This window comes from Crinia signifera, chromosome 2 (assembly GCF_055691185.1).
Source record: "Crinia signifera chromosome 2, ASM5569118v1, whole genome shotgun sequence".
Taxonomy (NCBI): Eukaryota; Metazoa; Chordata; class Amphibia; order Anura; family Myobatrachidae; genus Crinia; species Crinia signifera.
In genome coordinates this window covers 372,076,671-372,098,461 of record NC_139218.1, presented here as the reverse complement: position 1 = coordinate 372,098,461, position 21,791 = coordinate 372,076,671, and the positions used below count along the sequence as shown (strand labels likewise).

The window sequence follows — 21,791 nt, the reverse complement described above, 5'->3', positions numbered from 1 at the left end:
TGTTTGCTTTCTTAATTGCTTACAAATTTTTGGCAGTAAACAATATATTTTCTATTTGGCTCCAAAACCTCTTCCGACTCATTAATCATGCAGACTTGTTGCACAAGTGTGGGGTTTTACGTTGTGGACACTTTGTCATAACATGTTGGCAATGAACACATGCTAACTTTTGCTGTGATTGGAGGAAGTTGTAAAGGGTGAGTCACATTCTGCAGCATGGTTGAGGCACACAGGTACTGTATAAATAGACAAGTTTGGCTCTCAGAAATCAGAGGCAAGGAGAAAACCTTAAGGAACAGTAGAACCCTAAGGAGAACCAGCCATGAACACTTCATTTCTAGTGCTGCTGCTGTCGGTAGCGTATTGCTCAGCTTTCCCAGCAGAAATGACCAAGGACATCGAGGAAGACGATGCAAAGTTTGCTGAAGTGAGTATATATATAAAACATCTGTATCCAGACAAACACTACCATAACGGTATGTGTGTTGCAGCTACAGTATGACAGAAAGGGATATTTTTAGATAGTTTTACGAAACTCATTTATTGTGTTAAGGGGGAGTGTTATCAAATTTCTAGATGTGTTGAAACATCTCCCCCTATTTACTATTTGTTCATTTTCATTGATTTTAACAGTGGCTTTTTATGAACGTCAGATCCCTGCATTCTGATTTGCATATACATATACCCCCTGCGGGTTTTACTTTTAATAAATAGCAATTCTAAAAGCTGCTGTGAGTATCACCTAATAAACTGTTGCTCAATAAATCATGGGGCCGGTTCGGCGGGGCGCCGGGCGGCGCTGACCTGTTTGCTGGGCTGCGAGTATACACAGCCTATTGTACAGGCCTGAATAATGCCCCATATCCTATGCCTGACTTATTATTCAGTGGCCGCATAGTGACCAAACATTGTCTAATTGTAGCATAACTAGCTCATTAAGTAAATGTATTAAAGCTTCTAAAAATGAAGCCAATCAGATTATGTCTTTTATTTTCTAAGATGCAATAGAGAAACGATAGAGAGAATTTGATTGGTTGCTATGGGCAACAAGACCACTTTTCATTATCAGAAGCTTTATTAAATTTACCCCGTTAGATTCCCTGATCTATTAGATCAGTGGTTCCCAACCTTTTTTCTCTCCCATACCCCTTGATTAGGCTTTTCATTTATAAGTACCCCTCCTCTCAATTTGAAATTCCCACAGTACTTATGAGTGGAAATGAGCAGTATGTGTGTCCTAATATTAAGGAGTAGTCATGGACTAGTATATGGTCAGGAATCAGGTCCGTCTTTGTCTGGCCGCTGCCTGTGTATTGTCTTCAGAGCTCCCGCTAACGCCTGTAGGATTAATGCTTCTTCCACCCATGTCAGTGCGGGGCAGATGTTCACAGGTAGCTCTCAGTGGATTGCTGGTTGGGCAAAAGCACGAGGAGACGCCGATGACGCTGCAGATGGAACTGGAAATGACACAACGTGGCTTGTTTCCATGGCAATGGTAGACTTCTTTTGCCATTGGGAGACTTTTTCTTCCGCCATTACCAATATTATTTCCAAGTACCCCCAACTGGTCTGCAGAGTGCCCCCAGGGGTACTTGTACCCCAGGTTGGGAACCACTGTATTAGATCATATGGATACCAAGCATTTTTTCATTTGCAAAGTGAAGATATTTCATACGAATAAATTTTCTTATGTTTCGCCTCTCTATTGATTGAATTTGATTGACTTCCATGTGTTAATGAGTAAAAGTAATGTTACAAGAATTTTTTTTTTTTTTTAGTTGCAATCAACAGCAATTTTTTTTTTTCTAAAACGTTTCAATTCTCTGGGGGAAATTTACTAAGATGGGAGATCTATTTCAATGGGATGTTGCTATGGGCAACCAATCAAAATCTACTTATTTATTTAGCACCTTCTAGAAGATAATACATACTATCTGATTGGTTGCCTATAGCAACATCCCATGTGAAAGAGAACTCCCATTTTAGTAAACCGCCCCCTCTTTATCTATTTAATTAACAGTTTGCATTAATTCATTATAATGTAATGCCTTTAACAGTCATATTTGGCAGAGGCATTTTTTCCCGGGACTTCGCATCAGAAAAGGTTACCAATTAGATCATCCTTCTCGCTTTTGTAGGAATATTTGAAAAAGTACTACAATATGCAGACGAATGGGGGGCGCCAGGCCAGAAAGAAGACCACCAGTCAATTTACTGAGAAAATCAGCGAAATGCAAAAGTTTTTTGGATTGGAAGTGACAGGAAAACTGGACCCGGACACCATGGAAATGATGCACGAGCCAAGGTGCGGGTTTGTTGACGTGGGAGAATTCAGCACCTTCCCAGGAAACTCCGGCTGGAGGAATAGAGATCTGACATACAGGTAACAAAGAGGGAATGTCAACAACTGGCGACAAAGCTATAGGTAAATTGAATATAAAATAATTAAATTATTTTTATTTTATTAGAATTTTGAATTATACACCAGATATGACCACATCGGAGGTTGATTTAGCTATTCAGAGGGCTTTTCAGGTTTGGAGTGACGTAGCCCCCCTGACTTTCACCCGCGTGTATGATGGAGCTTCTGATATTGAGATTTCCTTTGCAGCAAAAGGTAAGATCCTTGTGATATGATCCCTATCTAAATATGCAACATTAAGAACATAAATACTTTAAGGCAGATACAATAACCTTTTATTCCTCTTTCAACAGTTCATAATGACTATTACCCATTTGATGGCCAACACGGAACACTGGCACATGCCTTTGCACCTGGCAGTGGAATTGGTGGAGATGCCCACTTTGATGAGGATGAGTCATGGACAATTGGATCTAACGGTGGGTCCCTCTCTTTTTTACGCTCATTTTCAGTATACTGTAAATATAGTCAGGAAGCTTATAGTAGATTCTCTTCATCTTCTTTACATAATTATGATAATGGCACAATGTAGTTATTTATCTATGTCATTGTTTATACTGTCTGCATTTGTTTTATGTATTGTGCCTGGTTTTACCCTTTTCTGTGCTACAGAAACCTTGTTGTGCCTTATAAATAGTTTATTATAATATATAAATGTAATATTTTCTCTGTCATTTTAAAGGCACATTTTGCAGGAATTGCCTCTATATTATTACCATATGTGTTTATAGAGCTCTTCTTAAACAAGGATAATCTTATGTCTGGAATAAATTTTTTGAAAAATCAGATCTCCTCAATACTAATATCACTAATATAATTTATATTACATTTTTTGATTCGGTTTACATTGAATGTATTAGCACTGAGTAGAAATGGCTGGTCTTTTCAAGGTCATCTCTATTTAAAAAAAAAATATAAAGTAAAATGTAAATAATTAAAATAATTATAAGAATATGTAAACTATAAAACCCCTAGTCATACAAATATGTGGACAATATATTTCCTCTTCATTGATGTACCTTATAATTAAGTAAAATTATACACAGGTACAATCATTCAAATAGTTAGGACAAATGGATAATTATGTTTTGGAATTGGTGTAACTCAAAAAGTGTCACTTCGCAAAACAAAGCAAAAAAATGTTTTACCCTGGTCTTTTTCCATGTACAATTTTGACATCAGTATATCATTTACTGTAATATTTTTTTTTTAATATAACAACATAATAAAGCCATATGATTCAGTTGGGTGGAATAAAGAAACAAACATATTTTTCGCAATTAAACAAAAAATATCCAAAAACATAAAAACTAGTCAAATATTAAGCATACAAACGGTATATACAAGGTCATATTCTTATGGAAGTTATTTCTTTACAGGGTACAACTTGTTCCTTGTCGCTGCCCATGAATTTGGTCATTCCCTTGGTCTTTTACACTCCAACGACCCCAGCGCCCTGATGTACCCAACCTACCATTTTACTGAGCCCAGTGAATTCCGCCTTCCTGAAGATGACATCAATGGAATTCAGTCACTCTACGGTAAGATAGCATCATATCACACATGTGCATGCAGATATTTGGTTTAGAATTGAACACATTGGGTACCCTGGAATGGCTAAAAGGTTTAAAGAGAATATTGTTGCAATTTATTTATTTATTACATTGTTTATATAGCGTGCACATATTCATCAGCAATTTACATTTGAACATTCACATTTGTCCCTGCCCCATTGGAGTTTACAATTTATATTCCCTACACACACATCCAATTATATCCATCTATCAGTATATTTTTGGATTGTGGGAGGAAACCAAAGTACCTGGAGTAAACTCACGCAAGCACAGGGAGAATATACAAACTCCGTACAGTTAGGACCATAGTGGAAACTCATGACCTCAGTGCTGTGAGGCAGTAATGCTTACCATTACACCGTCCTTATGTTATTTTATACCTTTATAACAGGAGCAAGAGAAATCCCTGAAACACCAATCCAACCAAGCAACCCATCCAACTGTCAGCCCAACATTACATTTGATGCTGTAACGACTCTACGTGGAGAAATCTTATTCTTCAAAGACAAGTGAGATTCTGTTTTAGGAATTTTCAAATGCATTTCTACCTTTTACAGTTTAGTTGTTGAAATTAGATCACTAATACATCTTTCTATTCAACAGAACTTTCTTGAGACAAATTTCCCAGGATTCACAAGTTGAACACCATTTAATCAAGTCATTCTGGTCCTTGCTCCCAAATCACATTCAGGCAGCTTATGAGTATGAGGACAAGGACCAAGTTCTTATCTTCAAAGGTATCTTTTATTTTTTACTCTTATGGTGTTTTAAAGCCACTTTGATTATTCTGTACAGCTGGTTTGTGATGCTAAGAGTGTTATTGGTGCTCAAAATAAAGTCACATTAGCCATTGTAGCCCATACTAATAACTGTCATCATTATCAACTATTTATCACCAATTATCTTTGATTTACAGATAGGGTAGGTAGAAAAAAGATTTTTTTTTTAAGTACAATAAATTTGTGAGTGTTCTAAGCAGATCAAAACTAACCATGTTAGCAACTAAAACTAACATATAATATAACATTTAATTTATTAATTTATATTTGTTTCCTCAGGTGCAAAATTCTGGGTTATAAGTGGTTATGAAGTTACAAAGGATTCTCCAAAGAGCATTTACCAGTTGGGCTTTTCTCGGACTGTTCGGAAAATTGATGCCGCCGTCCATGATGAATCAACAGGAAAAACATATTTCTTTGTTGGCGATAAATATTGGAGGTACATAATTATTAAAACCTGTTAAATTTCAGGGATGAATAATTCACTTTAGTAAACTGACTTAACGGTACATTATTTCTGGACCTTACACTTTTGCAAACTCTGAGACTCTTTGATATTATACAGCGATTATAAGCAAATGATTTAGAATGCAAACTCTTAGTGGCAGGTTATGTATTTAGTTGCATTTAGATACAATCATTATTTAAGTTTTTTTATTCTTTTGGCAGTTATGATGAACAAAATCAGAGTATGGATGTTGGATCACCTAAGAAAATAATAGACACCTTCCCAGGTGTTGGATCAAAAATTCGTTCAGCTTTTCAAAAAAATGGTAAGCGAATAAAATAAATGTTTTATTCAATTGTATTTATATATTTAATAATAAGCAAAAATATTTTAAAATTATATGGTAAGTTTTAGTCATTATCAGAGTGAGATCATTATTGATGATTCAAAAAGAACTCTACTAAAGGGGGACTTCAATAGGGACTATTTCTATAGCCCTGGGGGATCATATAGCCTATTTTAAATTACCATAAGCTAATTGAAGTCATATCAGTTATAGGGGATTTTTTTCAGAACCTACTAAGGTCCCTAAAAAAATCCCTGACAATTAGCCGTTTTCGGGAAGCCTGCAGTAAAAATACATAGGTCTGGGAACGTATCATGTGTTTTCATTTGCATAAAATAAATATTATTCTTCAGGTGCTAAAAATAGGATTGCCTGAAAAAAAATTGGGTACTTGTGTATTTTGGCGGCGCCCCCGATGTTCGTCGTACGACGAACAGATCGCATCGCATCGCATGCCATGCACCCGATGGCATACGATGCGACGCGATTTTGACCCCCTATACGACCAAAAATCGTATAAGCACCCTAAAGGGTGCTTTTGAGCACCCAAATGGGTGCTTACAATGTTAAATGCACCCCCACGCCACCCCCCCCCCCACTATAAACGTGAACCCGAAGCGTGGCGAGCGCAGCGAGGCCGCGAGGGGCGGCGGTACGCGTCCTACGACCTTTTCATACCCCCACTATCCACGTCGGCGTGGAGTTGAGAATAGAATAGTGTGGCGAGCGCAGCGAGCCACCGAGCCCGAAGCGTGGCGAGCGCAGCGAGCCCCGCGAGGGGACGCGGATACCTTCACAGGTAAACGTGTCCCTTCGCGGGCTTCACAGGTATCCGCTGCGCTCGCCACGCTTCGGGCTCGGGGGCTCGCTGCGCTCGCCACACTATTCTATTCTCAAGTCCACGCCGACGTGGATAGTGGGGGTATGAAAAGGTCGTAGGACGCGTACCGCCACCCCTCGTGGGCTCGCTGCGCTCGCCACGCTTCGGGTTCACGTTTATAGTGGGGGGGGGTGGCGTGGGGGTGCATTTAACATTGTGAGCACCCATTTGGGTGCTTAACATTGTATAAGCACCCATTAGGGTGCTTATACAATGTTTAATCGCATCGCATCGCATCGTATGGCATTGTATGCCATGTACAATGGCATATAATTTCAAAATTGTATGCCATCGTGCACTATCGTACAATATCGCGTCGCATCGCATACCATCGTATGCGTTATGGTATGCGATGCGATGGGCGCCGCCAAAATACACAAGTACCAAAAATTGTATTCATTACAAATTATTGCAGCGAAGTCCAGTTTGTGGCTTGCAAAATTTAATTCCCTCAGAGTCTTGAAACAAATCCTTCCATCCACCAAGTAGAACTTCATCACTCCTGCCTAAACTGAGATACATCCTACCCAAACTATAATTGGCAAGTACCCTAGCAATGATCCAGAGTAGATGGCAGATCAGGTAGCATGATTAGAAAGGGATAAAATCCACACGTATAGGTTTTTTTTTTTTTAGTTAATAATTAAGAAAATATGAGCTGCTTAAATATAAGTAATCATTTTCTTTATCTTCAGGGTTCCTGTATTTCTTTGACGGACATCGTCAGTATGAGTTCAGCACTGCTAAAAGGAGAGTAACACGTCTGCTGAAGAACAACAGCTGGCTGAAATGTGGAAGTGAAAATAAAATTAAGAAGGTTAATAACCTGAAGAAACTTATCAGATATTAAATAACATGTGCAAGTTGCATTTTGTTATTTAAATCCCTTGTATACTTACAAGACTTGATATTGTTTAAAATATTTTCTGTTTGCAATTTCTTGTTTTCCTGGTATTCACGTTTTCTTTGTTTAACAAACTGTACAAAAAAGTGTTTTAGTATTAATGAATAAATGTTATTTAAATTGCATATTTATCTATAAGATGTGATATTCTTATGTATTTAATTAAATAAAATTTTATTTTATTTGAATATGTGTGCTCTTTAAATCATTATTTTTTAATATTACTGTTTGCTTTTATTTTAGCACATAAAATAAATTAGTGGGGCGGTTTTAGTGGTTAATAAATGTGCCATGAAAAACTGAAAAACTCCATATATTTTGAGGTTTATTTTCTTTGGTTAAAAATGTTTATAAAAACAAATAAGTGCAAGGGGACTGTGGTAGGGGGAATGATCCAAAGGAAGAGGCGCGTGTCAGGAGAGGTGGATGGTTATTAGTGGACTAGAGGCTGTTTTAAGGAGAGGATGTAAAAGAAGTCACTAAGGTGGGAAAGGAATCCAGGACAAGTTGACAGGCAAAAGCGTTTGGCTTGACCAGGATTATATTCATACTTACCATCTTGGCTGCCCTCTACTCCAGGTGGGGGAAGCTGGGAAATCATGAGGGGGGGGGGGCAGAGTGGAGGTGTGGGGGAGGGCATTGTGAGAGGGTGCATGGTGGTACAATTGTATCATATTGGCTATGCCCCCTCTATACAGTATGGTACGCATTTATCTGCCCTATCATATAGATTGATGGCTTCTTCAGAGAGTATTCAGTCTCTATTGTCATTTGCTGACTTTATATAGTGTAGGTCTATTATCGATTTCATGGGCATTCACTTCCAGGTTTCATGCCTCCATCTGGTCGTTTGTGTATCAAGCCTCATAATCAAAGAGCTGTGCATAGCGTGGTTCCATTTCCAGGTTTGAGGGCATGTGACTTCCGCATCTCTCCCCTCTCATATGGATGTCTGCAGGTCAAGACTCATTGTCATATCAAACTCCCACTCATGTCTATCACATGGCAAATGCCGCAGTTATACCCCTTGGTACCTAATAGAAGTGACACTTCTGTGTAACTGCATTTCAAGCCACATTAACAAAAAGGTCAAACTTTGTGTAATGATCAGATCAGGTGATCGATCAAATTAACGTATGCCTCCTGTTATGATTATCTGTTCGATCAATGTATGTCTGATATTGTTGTAAAGTTATGTCTCCTGTGAGTATTGGAATCAGAACATGTCTTTTATTATGTGGGTAAACTGTAGGTGACCCTGGTTTGAGTTTGAGGCCTGTATTCCCTCTGTTTGACATCTGTAAAAATCCTCTGAAGTTAGGATGTCAGATAAGATCGGAAACCCCTCATAAATCACATTGGGGGGAAGAGCAATAGTGTCCAGCCAAAAGGGCAAAGGTTCTCTGCCCCTCCACTAAATTACCTCTTATCACTTGAGGAATGTGTAAAATCTACTTCACAGCAGTGGACCAATTCTTTATTTATCCAGGGAAAAGTGATCAGCATGGAACGAGTCAAATCCCAAGGGTGGGAGGGATGAAGGAGTTTGCAAGGTATAACTAAGCTACTTCTCTCTATGGTCAGTGTCACTACCTGGGGGTGTAGCAAACAGGCTGTAAGCGACCAGAGATTTCTTGTGGAGAACCCCCCCCCCCCCCACGTCAGGATCTGTATTTACGTGTAAGATACGGTTCTGTCATTTTTCCCTTTTATTTTATTTCTGAAATTGCATTTAACCTTGTGTGTACTTTTAAAATCATTGTAATATCTTGTAACCATTTTTTAAAGCTCTGTAGTATTTCTAGGAATAAATAATACATATTCTCAGTCCTGGTTCTGTGTTCTTAAGACTCATTAGCCTCAGAAGAGGGGTCAGCGTTACCTTAGTTTATATTGTATTGTGTGGTCAGGTGCGAGCCAAGCCGCCCCTTGCGCAGTTTCAAGCGCTAAAATCAGGTTTTGGCTGGTGGCAGTGTACCTCAAAGAAAGGACCCGAGAGTCCAAAGTGAACCCCAGTCACGGCCGGAGCTGCTCAGATTGACGTATCGGAGCAGGCGACCGGTGGGTCCGTGACACTTTGTTTCCTTATCATGGATCTATATTAGAAGTCTCATTCTCAGGAGGTTGTTACAAGAATTATTTCTGGTACTTGTTTCCTAGCACGGCCACAATCTTGTCCATCGTGTACCTTAAAGTTAAGGTACACGATGGACGCGATGCACCCGATTTCCTTTGAAATCAGGTCCATTTTGCCGGCAAAGGCAAAATCGGGACCATCGCGTCGGTCGCGTGCATTAACATGGCCCACGACGCGACCGACGCAATGGACGCGATTTTGCCATAGGCTTCAATGTTAAAATATTTTTAACATTGAAATCGGGAGCATCGCGTCGGTCTTGTGGAATGTTATGTTTATAATTTGATATGTATGTGAAATAATGTGTTGTTAGTATAACTGTGCGCCATTTAGATCTCCCAGGTGCTAACCCTCACACCTGGGGTGAGACAGGCAGTGACCCCTGTTGGGCTTCCTATTAGCCTCATATCTGTATACTTTAGGGCAACCAGGGAATTACCCAAGCCTATAATACAATATACAAGACAGGTCCACCTGAGCGCACCAGTGCACCTGAATTATAATCTTCTGGAAGTGTACTGATTCATTCAGACTAGATATCCCTGACCTTATGTGTAACTAATTACCCTGCTTCTCATAGGGAATTATTTTTCTTCCCTTTGAGAAACTCTCTGTGTGTCACAAATTAGCCTCACTGTGTATACTACACTGAAAGTCAGTGCATTACCATCAAATACTATTCACAAATAAATGGTACCAAGTAAATAAAGACATCTCCAAAACCAGTGCAATCTCTAGCCACCTATAGATGGCAATTAATGGTGGAATTGTTAGATATATTGCAATTAGAAGACTCAATACTACCTGAGATCTTTATTGGATATATATAAATCCTACATAAAACTATAGACACAACAGATAATCAGAAGCAGCCTATACCATCATAGACGGTCACACATAAAGGGAGAGAACTATACGTTGCACTAACAACACTGACAGTAATTAAACTAACATCTTCCAACTTGGACTCTAACGTGATTTTAAAACACCATTTCTCTCTTTGAACACAATACATGTCCTGTATTTCCAAAAAAGTTTTTAACTTCTATTTTTCGCTGTAAACCCCATTTCCCGCATACTAAATTACGGGAATATTAATGATTTAAGAAATAAAAGTTATATTTTATGAAAGAAAAAATATATATTTTTTCTCTTGCTTCTTTAGTGCGTTCCTCACACAGCAGTCCCTTTTCTCTTTTGTTCTAAAAAGCCATTATAATGGCACAAGATGAGATGGACTTGATTAAGTCCATTTTACATAGCAAACAATGTGAAATGGGCCAATATGACCCATTTGACATTGTATATGGCCCCGTCATCGTTAAAAAGTTAAGCAACCCCATTGTGAGCGTCACCCCACGATTGACGCCAACCCAAAGTGTGGCGTGCGCAGCGAGCCCGCGAGGGGCGGCGGTGCGCGTCCTCCGACCTTTTCATACCCCTACTATCCACGTCAGCGTGGAGTTGAGAATATAAAGTGTGGTGAGCGCAGCGAGCCACCGTGCCCGAAACGTGGCGAGCGCAGCGAGCCCCGTGAGGGGACGCGTATACCTGTGAAGTTATACACGTCCGCTCGCCACGCTTCGGGCTCGCCACACTTTATATCCTCAACTCCAAGCCGACGTGGATAGTAGGGGTATGAAAAGGTCGGAGGACGCGTACCGCCGCCCCTCGCGGGCTCGCTGCGCTCGCCACGCTTCGGGTTGCCGTCAATCGTGGGGTGCCGTTGAGGGGGTAAAATTTGGGGTCTGGGGACTACTTTGCATTGAATCCAATGTAAAATAGGGTCCCAGGGGCCCTATTCACATTTGATTCAATGTAAAAATCGGGTCCATCGCGTCGGTCGCATCGCATGCGATTTGGTCGACGCGATACAAATCGGTGTGGCCATGCTAGAAAACAAGTACCTTATTTCTTATAGATCCTTATGATCACAGTGCCAATATTAGTAATATATACTCTATAAAAAAATATACGATAAACACAGATAATCATATAATATATGTAATGTAAAATATATATTTAAAAAAATATATAAAAAATAAAAAAATGTAAATAAATATAGGAAAAAAATTAAATATCTCTTATATATTTAGCCAGATCTGTCACTCATCCCCTGTGTATATAACATTCTGGCCCAGCGGCATACACAAACCGCCCCCCCCCCTAGGGAAAAGACCAGTGTTTTATGTGTATAACGTTTTCATGTGGATAACGTTCCACCCCCTCGACATCACCTCCCCCCACCCAGGCAGGGCTACAGTACACGCCCACCATCCACCATTACTCCACAGCCACTATTACTCCCGCACCCCCCCCTCTGCCAGCACCCCCCCGGACCCCCGTGACCCCCTCCTGCGATTCGCGGGACCACCGTGCCCCCCCTTCAGATGATTCGCGAGAACCACGTGACCCCCCTGTGAACTGGTGGTGGCTGTAAACTAGTTTGGGCATCTCTAGATCTGGGGCACACATTTGAGAACAGCTCAAGGCACACTAGTGTGCCACGGCACAGTGGTTGAAAAACACTGACGTAGAGGGTCCATCTCATATAACCACTATTTTACATTATGGTGCACCATCTTGTGGTCATGCATCGTAATCTATATTCAGAGAGTTTATATTCATATACAGTAGTCTCAAATCATGACGTCTACTTGGTATGGTGCACCATCTTGTGGTCTAAAATAATATTGCATCCTAATCTTAAATCTACATATTAGGGGCATCCTAGTATTTCATGCATATATATGGGCCAACTCTATCGATAAACACTTTGTCTACTATATATCTGACCAAACAACAAATATTGTAGTGGTCAACAGACATACACAGGTATATGGATACCCATATGAACATGCAGAGACAATATAGACAAAAAAAAACGGTACGTGTAGCTTCACGGCACCAGCGCGCGCCAGCTCTGCGCTGTCCTGCCGTTTGAATCTTGGCAGCTCGCCAGCTCTAAGCTATGTTATCAGGGTAGTGTCGGCAGCAGCGCTCATAGGCTGCTGACGTTGCCCAATGGCTGCCTTACTTCTCTAAGCTACAGCAGCAACACTTATAGGCTGACAGCATAGTGACTCCTACTGCTCCTACTCCTAAGCTCCTGTCAAGCCTACTGAGCGTCTCTCACACAGAGCTGGTGCCCTCATGCCATGCGGGCGCCGGTGGAGAGGCACTCTATCTGTGTGAGAAGTAGGAGCGTCTCAGACGCTCAATCTGACTTAGTCGCACACACACCACTATTGGGTACAATAAGTAGGTGAAAAAAACACAGAATAGTTCACCGAGCCCGAGGGAACGCATAAAGTGCGCTCACCACACTTTATAAAATCATCTCCACACCGATGAGGTTAGTGGGGGTATGAAAAGATCGGGGGACGATGCCTGCAATTAAAATCGCTGGCGCCGTGCTAGGAAACAAGTACCATTATAATATATATTAATATATATTCACACCGTCGTAAGGGGCTGCGCCCCCTTAATTTGTGAATGTTTGTATTGTGAGAAATATGGTTAGAATTGTATGTATTGCAGCTTCTGCCAGTGGGTGAGGGTCCAGCGTGGCAGCACAGGAGTACAGGACGGTGGCCCTGAGTCAGTGTCTCCTCCTACTGGGTGGGAGTTAGGGTGCATGAGAGCAGGAGGCTGGGCTATGAGGCATGATAGGGGTATGCGGGCAACACAGCGTCAGTGACTCCCCAGTGGTGGAAGTTACGGTTCAGGAGAGCAGGAAGCTGGGTAGTGATAGGGGTGTGTGGGCATACAGGGGACTAAAGAGGAGGGTGGGGGACACTGTGCAGCTTCTGCCAGTGGGTGAGGGTCCAGCGTGGCAGCACAGGAGTACAGGATGGTGGCCCTGAGTCAGTGTCTCCTCCTACTGGGTGGGAGTTAGGGTGCATAAGAGCAGGAGGCTGGGTGGTAAAGCATGATAGGGGAATGTGGGAAACACAGGGTGAGCGGGTCCCCACTGGCGGAAGTTTCGGGGCAGGAGAACAGGAGGCAGGGCAGTGATAGAGGTGTGTGGGCATGAGGGGTAGTAAAGGTTTTTGCCTGTTGCAGAGTAGGGATGGGCATTGGTGCAGACGCCATCGATGGTTGGCATTGATGGCAATTTTGCACCCTGCCATCGATAGTAGTAAAATATTACTTGGATAACCATTGATTGTTGTAGCTATCGATGGTAATCCATTATATCTGACTGAATAGGCTGTGGGACAATCAGAACTCGGTGGTGGGACTGTCAGGTGTGGGAGGGCGGAGCTATGCTCCATGTCCCGGCACCATAATTTTTTTTTAAACTTGATCGGTTCTCCTTTGCCATCGATGTGGGGAAACCATCTGGTCCTCCCACAAATCGATGGCAAAAGTATTAAACATCGGCCATAAACCATCGATGATTTCAAATCATTCATGGGCGATGGGCATCCCTAGAACTGGAGGAGGGTGGGGGACAGTATGCAGCTCCCGGCAGTGGGTGAGCATCTCCTTCCACTGGGTGGAATAAGGGGGTGAATGAGAGCAGGAGGCTGTATAATAGTGGTATGTGGGAAAGACATTGATAAAAGTTGTGGCGCTGGTGCAAAGGACCGTGGGGAAACTTCTGGCAGTGGGGAAACCTGCAGCGCGGCAGCCAGGGCTGGATTTCCCACCTAGGGGTGGCACCTGCTTGTGGCGGTACAGGATCCCCCATTCTCACGGGGGTACGTGAAATGCGGGAGCGGGGTCGCGAGGGTCTGCTGGGGGGTGGAGTTGCCGGAAGGGGGTCAGGGGGGTTTGCAATTTGCGTTAGGGGGGGCACGGGGGTCCGCGAATTGCGGGAGGGTGCGGGGGTCTGCAAATCGCGGGGGGGGCCTTATTGGCAGGAAGGGGGTTCCACAAATTGCGGGAGGGGGGTTGTGGGGGTCAGTGAATTGCGGGAGGGGGGATGCGGGGGTCCGTGAGTCGCGGGAGGGGGTACGAGGGTGGCGTGAATCGTGGGAGGGGCACGGGGGTGCCGTGAATCGCGGGAGGGGGGGCGCAGGGGGGCGGGGGCAGAATCGCGGGAGGGGGGGCGCAGGTGTGCCGTGAATCAAGGGAGGGGGGCGCAGGGGGTGGCAGAATCGCGGGAAGGGGCGGGGGTCCGCAAAGCATGGGAGGGAGGCTTGGGGGGTGGTGAGAATCGTGGGAGGGGGGTTGCGAATCGCGGGAGGGGGGGCGCGGGGGTGCCATGAATCGTGGGAGGGGGGGGCGTGGGGGGGCTCCAAAACCTCTTCCGACTCATTAATCATGCAGACTTGTTGCACAAGTGTGGGGTTTTACGTTGTGGATACTTTGTCATAACATGTTGGCTATGAACACATGCTAACTTTTGCTGTGATTGGAGGAAGTTGTAAAGGGTGAGTCACATTCTGCAGCATGGTTGAGGCACACAGGTACTGTATAAATAGACAAGTTTGGCTCTCAGAAATCAGAGGCAAGGAGAAAACCTTAAGGAGCAGTAGAACCCTAAGGAAAACCAGCCATGAACACTTCATTTCTAGTGCTGCTGCTGTCAGTAGCTTATTGCTCAGCTTTCCCTGCAGAAATGACCAAGGACATCGAGGAAGACGATGCAAAGTTTGCTGAAGTGAGTATATATTTAAAACATCTGTATCCAAGCAAACACTACCATAACGGTATGTGTGTTGCAGCTACAGTGTGACAGAAAGGGATATTTTTAGATAGTTTTATGAAACTCATTTATTGTGTTAAGGGGGAGTGTTATCAAATTTCTAGATGTGTTGAAACATCTCCCTCTATTTACTATTTGTTAATTTTCATTGATTTTAACAGTGGCTTTTTATGAAACGTAGATCCCTGCATGCTGATTTGCATATACATATACCCCCTGCAGGTTTTGCTTTTAATAAATAGCAATTCTAAAAGCTGCTGTGAGTATCACCTAATAAACTGCTGCTCAATAAATCATGGGGCCGGTTCGGCGGGGCGCCGGGCAGCGCTGACCTGTTTGCTGGGCTGCGAGTATACACAGCCTATTGTCTGACTTATTATTCAGCGGCCACATAGTGACCACACATTGTCTAATTGTAGCATATCTAGCTCATTAAGTAAATGTATTAAAGCTTCTAAAAATGAAGCCAATCAGAGTCTGTCTTTTATTTTCTAAGATGCAATAGAGAAACGATAGAGAGAATTTGATTGGTTGCTATGGGCAACACGACCACTTTTTATTATCAGAAGCTTTATTAAATTTACCCCATTAGATTCCCTGATCTATTAGATCAGTGGTTCCCAACCTTTTTTCTCACCCGTACCCCTTGATTAGGCTTTTCATTTATAAGTACCCCTCCTCTCAATTTGAAATATCCACAGTACTTATGAGTGGAAGTGAGCAGTATGCGTGGAGGTAGCCGTGGACTAGTATATGGTCAGGAATCAGGTCCGTCTTTGTCTGGCCGCTGCCTGTGTATTGTCTTCAGAGCTCCCGCTAACGCCTGTAGGATTAATGCTTCTTCCACCCATGTCAGTGCCGGGCAGATGTTCACAGGTAGCTCTCAGTGGATTGCTGGTTGGGCAAAAGCACAAGGAGACGCCGATGACGCTGCAGATGGAACTGGAAATGACACAACGTGGCTTGTTTCCATGGCAATGGTAGACTTCTTTTGCCATTGGGAGACTTTTTCTTCCGCCATTACCAATATTATTTCCAAGTACCCCCAACTGGTCTGCAGAGTGCCCCCAGGGGTACTAGTACCCCAGGTTGGGAACCACTGTATTAGATAATATGGATACCAAGCATTTTTTCATTTGCAAAGTGAGGATATTTCATACGAATACATTTTCTTATGTTTCCCCTCTCTATTGATTGAATTTGATTAACTTCCATGTGTTAATTAGTAAAAGTAATGTTACAAGAATTTTTTTTTTTTTTTTTAGTTGCAATCAACAGCAATTTTTTTTTTTTTCTAAAACGTTTCAATTCTCTGGGGGAAATTTACTAAGATGGGAGATCTATTTCAATGGGATTTTGCTTAGGGCAACCAATCAAAATCTACTTATTTATTTAGCACCTTCTAGAAGATAAAATATACTATCTGATTGGTTGCCCATAGCAACATCCCATGAGAAAGAGAACTCCCATTTTAGTAAACCTCCCCCTCTTTATCTATTTTATTAAACAGTTTGCATTAATTCATTATAATTTAATGCCTTTAACAGTCATATTTGGCAGAGGCATTTTTTCCCGGGACTTCGCATCAGAAAAGGTTACCAATTAGATCATCCTTCTCGCTTTTGTAGGAATATTTGAAAAAGTACTACAATATGCAGACGAATGGGGGGCGCCAGGCCAGAAAGAAGACCACCAGTCAGTTTGCTGAGAAAATCAGCGAAATGCAACAGTTTTTTGGATTGGAAGTGACAGGAAAACTGGACCCGGACACCATGGAAATGATGCACGAGCCAAGGTGCGGGTTTGTTGACGTGGGAGAATTCAGCACCTTCCCAGGAAACTCCGGCTGGAGGAATAGAGATCTGACATACAGGTAACAAAGAGGGAATGTCAACAACTGGCGACAAAGCTATAGGTAAATTGAATATAAAATAATTAAATTATTTTTATTTTATTAGAATTTTGAATTATACACCAGATATGACCACATCGGAGGTTGATTTAGCTATTCAGAGGGCTTTCCAGGTTTGGAGTGACGTAGCCCCCCTGACTTTCACCCGCGTGTATGATGGAGCTTCTGATATCGAGATTTCCTTTGCAGCAAAAGGTAAGATCCCTGTGATATGATCCCTATCCCCATATGCAACATAAGATCATAAATACAAGGCAGATACAAGACCCTTGTCTTCCTCTTTCAACAGTTCATAATGACTATTACCCATTTGATGGCCAACACGGAACACTGGCACATGCCTTTGCCCCTGGCAATGGAATTGGTGGAGATGCCCACTTTGATGAGGATGAGTCATGGACAATTGGATCTAACGGTGGGTCCCTCTCTTTTTTGCGCTCATTTTCAGTATACTGTGAATATAGTCAGGAAGCTTATAGTAGATTATCTTCATCTTCTTTACATAATTATGATAATGGAACAATGTAGTTATTTATCTATGTCATTGTTTATACTGTCTGCATTTGTTTTATGGGGATGCAGTTAAAATCCCGGCGGTCGGGATCCCGGCGTTCAGAATCCCGACGTTCAGAATCCCGACGCCGGAATCCCGACCACCGAAATCCCGACACTTTCTCCCTCCGTGGGTGTCCACGACACCCTCGGAGGGAGAATAAATTAGCGTGCCGAGCGTAGCGAGGCAACGGGCCCGCTGCGTGGCGAGCGCAGTGAGCCCGCAAGGGGGGGCGATCCACGTCCCACCCTTGTCGGGATTTCGGCGGTCGGGATTCCGGCATCGGGATTCTCAACGCCGGGATCCCGACCGCCGGGATTTAATACTGAATCCGTTTTATGTATTGTGCCTGGTTTTACCCTTTTCTGTGCTACAGAAACCTTGTTGTGCCTTATAAATAATTTATTATAATATATAAATGTAATATTTTCTCTGTCATTTAAAAGGCACATTTTGCAGGAATTTCCTCTATATTATTACCATATGTGTTTATAGAGCTCTTCTTAAACAAGGATAATCTTATGTCTGGAATAAATTTTTTGAAAAATCAGATCTCCTCAATACTAATATCACTAATATAATTTATATTACATTTTTTGATTTGGTTTACATTGAATGTATTAGCACTGAGTAGAAATGGCTGGTCTTTTCAAGGTCATCTCTGTTTTAAAAAAAATAAAGTAAAATGTAAATAATTAAAATAATTATAAGAATATGTAAACTATAAAACCCCTAGTCATACAAATATGTGGACAATATATTTCCTCTTCATTGATGTACCTTATAATTAAGTAAAATTATATACAGGTACAATCATTCATATAGTTAGGACAAACGGATAATTATGTTTTGGAATTGGTGTAACTCAAAAAGTGTCACTTCGCAAAACAAAGCAAAAAATTGTTTTACCCTGGTCTTTTTCCATGTACAATTTTGACATAAGTATATCATTTACTGTAATATTTTTTTTTTTTATGTAATAACATAATAAAGCCATATGATTCAGTTGGGTGGAATAAAGAAACAAACATATTTTTAAACAAAAAATATCCAAAAACATAAAAACTAGTCAAATATTAAGCATACAAACGGTATATACAAGGTCATATTCTTATGGAAGTTATTTATTTACAGGGTACAACTTGTTCCTTGTCGCTGCCCATGAATTTGGTCATTCCCTTGGTCTTTTACACTCCAACGACCCCAGCGCCCTGATGTACCCAACCTACCATTTTACTGAGCCCAGTGAATTCCGCCTTCCTGAAGATGATGTCAATGGAATTCAGTCACTCTATGGTAAGATAGCATCATATCACACATGTGCATGCAGATATTTGGTTTAGAATTGAACACATTGGGTACCCTGGAATGGCTAAAAGGTTTAAAGAGAATATTGTTGCAATTTATTTATTTATTACATTGTTTATATAGCGTGCACATATTCGTCAGCACTTTACATTTGAACATTCACATTTGTCCCTGCCCCATTGGAGTTTACAATTTATATTCCCTACACACACATCCAATTTTATCCATCCATCAGTATATTTTTGGATTGTGGTAGGAAACCAAAGTACCTGGAGTAAACTCACGCAAGCACAGGGAGAATATACAAACTCCGTACAGTTAGGACCATAGTGAAAACTCATGACCTCAGCGCTGTGAGGCAGTAATGCTTACCATTACACCGTCCTTATGTTATTTTATACCTTTATAACAGGAGCAAGAGAAATCCCCGAAACACCAATCCAACCAAGCAACCCATCCAACTGTCAGCCCAACATTACATTTGATGCTGTAACGACTCTACGTGGAGAAATCTTATTCTTCAAAGACAAGTGAGATTCTGTTTTAGGAATTTTCAAATGCATTTCTACCTTTTAAAGTTTAGTTGTTGAAATTAGATCACTAATACATCTTTCTATTCAACAGAACTTTCTTGAGACAAATTTCCCAAGATTCACAAGTTGAACACCATTTAATCAAGTCATTCTGGTCCTTGCTCCCAAATCACATTCAGGCAGCTTATGAGTATGAGGACAAGGACCAAGTTCTTATCTTCAAAGGTATCTTTTATTTTTTACTCTTATGGGGTTTTAAATCCACTTGGATTATTCTGTACAGCTGGTTTGTGATGCTAAGAATGTTATTGGTGCTCAAAATAAATTCACATTAGCCATTGTAGCCCATACTAATAACTCAGTCATCATCATCGACTATTTATCACCAATTATCTTAGATTTACAGATAGGGTAGGTAGAAAAAAGTTTTTTAAGTACAATAAATTTGTGAGTGTTCTAAGCAGATCAAAACTAACCATGTTAGCAACTAAAACTAACATATAATATAACATTTAATTTATTAATTTATATTTGTTTCCTCAGGTGCAAAATTCTGGGTTATAAGTGGTTATGAAGTTACAAAGGATTCTCCAAAGAGCATTTACCAGTTGGGCTTTTCTCGGACTGTTAGGAAAATTGATGCCGCTGTCCATGATGAATCAACAGGAAAAACATATTTCTTTGTTGGCGATAAATATTGGAGGTACATAATTATTGAAACCGGTTAAATTTCTAGGATGAATAATTCACTTTAGTAAACTGCATTTAGATACAATCTTTATTTATTTATTTTTTTCTTTTGGCAGTTATGATGAACAAAATCAGAGTATGGATGTTGGATCACCTAAGAAAATAATCGACACCTTCCCAGGTGTTGGATCAAAAATTCGTTCAGCTTTTCAAAAAAATGGTAAGCGAATAAAATAAATGTTTTATTCAATTGTATTTATATATTTAATAATAAACAAAAATATTTTTAAATTATATGGTAAGTTTTAGTCATTATCAGAGTGAGATCATTATTGATGATTCGAAAAGAACTCTACTAAAGGGGGACTTCAATAGGGACTATTTCTATAGCCCTGGGGGATCATATAGCCTATTTTAAATTACCATAGGCTAATTGAAGTCATATCAGTTATAGGGGATTTTTTTCAGAACCGACTAAGGTCCCTAAAAAAATCCCTGACAATTAGCCGTTTTCGGGAAGCCTGCAGTAAAAATACATAGGACTGGGAACTTATCATGTGTTTTCATTCGCATAAAATAAATATTATTCTTCAGGTGCTAAAAATAGGATTGCCTGAAAAAAAATTGTATTAATTACAAATTATTGCAGCGAAGTCCAGTTTGTAGCTTGCAAAATTTAATTCCCTCAGAGTCTTGAAACAAATCCTTCCATCCACCAAGTAGAACTTCATCAGTCCCACCATGTGGGACTCCTGCCTAAACTGAGATACATCCTTCCCAAACTATAATTGGCAAGTACCCTAGCAATGATCCAGAGCAGATGGCAGATCAGGTAGCATGATTGGAAAGGTATAAAATCCACACATATAGGTCTTTTTTTTAGTTAATAATTAAGAAAATATTAGCTGCTTAAATATAAATAATCATTTTCTTTATCTTCAGGGTTCCTGTATTTCTTTGACGGACATCGTCAGTATGAGTTCAGCACTGCTAAAAGGAGAGTAACACGTCTGCTGAAGAACAACAGCTGGCTGAAATGTGGAAGTGAAAATAAAATTAAGAAGGTTAATAACCTGAAGAAACTTATCAGATATTAAATAACATGTGCAAGTTGCATTTTGTTATTTAAATCCCTTGCATACTTACAAGATTTGATATTATTTAATATATTTTCTGTTTTGCAATTTCTTGTTTTTCCTGGTATTTACGTTATCTTTGTTTCACATACTGTACAAAAAAGTGTTTTAGTATTAATGAATAAATGTTATTTAAATTGCATATTTATCTATAAGATGTGATATTGTTATGTATTTAATTAAATAAAATTTTATTTTATTTGAATATGTGTGCTCTTTAAATCCTTATTTTTTAATATTTTGGTTTCCAATTTGTTTTAGCACATACAATAAATTAGTGGGGCGGTTTTTGTGGTTAATAAATGTGCCATGAAAAACTGAAAAACTCCACATAATTTGGTGTTTATCTTCTTCGGTTAAAAATGTTTATAAAAATAAATAGGTGCAAGGGGACTGTGGTAGGGGGAATGATCCAAAGGAAGAGGCGGGTGTCAGGATAGGTGGATGGTTATTAGTGGACAAGAAGCTGTTCCAAGGAGGATGTAAAAGAAGTCACTAAAGTGGGAAAGGAAT

At 40.7% G+C, this 21,791-nt stretch overlaps 2 protein-coding genes across 2 annotated transcripts; both read left to right on the top strand.

Annotated features, from left to right (window-relative positions):
- Positions 1-287: 287 nt before the first annotated feature.
- On the top strand, positions 288-7,391 carry LOC146059223 (matrix metalloproteinase-18-like). Its single transcript, XM_083171335.1, has 10 exons — positions 288-427; positions 2,139-2,383; positions 2,469-2,617; positions 2,716-2,841; positions 3,802-3,963; positions 4,388-4,505; positions 4,600-4,733; positions 5,055-5,214; positions 5,445-5,548; positions 7,145-7,391. Exons 1-10 carry the CDS (start codon positions 323-325, stop codon positions 7,297-7,299), a joined length of 1,458 nt encoding a protein of 485 aa, XP_083027461.1. The 5' UTR covers positions 288-322; the 3' UTR covers positions 7,300-7,391.
- Positions 7,392-14,996: 7,605 nt separating this feature from the next.
- LOC146059222 (matrix metalloproteinase-18-like) lies at positions 14,997-21,241 on the top strand. Its single transcript, XM_083171334.1, has 10 exons — positions 14,997-15,101; positions 16,775-17,019; positions 17,105-17,253; positions 17,348-17,473; positions 18,746-18,907; positions 19,332-19,449; positions 19,544-19,677; positions 19,996-20,155; positions 20,259-20,362; positions 21,085-21,241. The coding sequence occupies exons 1-10, from the start codon at positions 14,997-14,999 to the stop codon at positions 21,237-21,239; spliced, it is 1,458 nt and encodes a 485-aa protein (XP_083027460.1). The 3' UTR covers positions 21,240-21,241.
- Positions 21,242-21,791: the final 550 nt, after the last annotated feature.

Excerpts from the sequence above, each read along its gene's own strand:
- LOC146059223 (XM_083171335.1), top strand. The coding sequence starts at position 323 with ATGAACACTTCATTTCTAGTGCTGCTGCTGTCGGTAGCGTATTGCTCA. Across the intron at positions 3,964-4,387 it reads TGGAATTCAGTCACTCTACG|GAGCAAGAGAAATCCCTGAA; the intron begins GTAAGATAGCAT and ends CCTTTATAACAG. Across the intron at positions 4,734-5,054 it reads CCAAGTTCTTATCTTCAAAG|GTGCAAAATTCTGGGTTATA; the intron begins GTATCTTTTATT and ends TTGTTTCCTCAG.
- LOC146059222 (XM_083171334.1), top strand. The coding sequence starts at position 14,997 with ATGAACACTTCATTTCTAGTGCTGCTGCTGTCAGTAGCTTATTGCTCA. Across the intron at positions 17,020-17,104 it reads AATAGAGATCTGACATACAG|AATTTTGAATTATACACCAG; the intron begins GTAACAAAGAGG and ends TTATTTTATTAG. Across the intron at positions 20,363-21,084 it reads TTCAGCTTTTCAAAAAAATG|GGTTCCTGTATTTCTTTGAC; the intron begins GTAAGCGAATAA and ends CTTTATCTTCAG.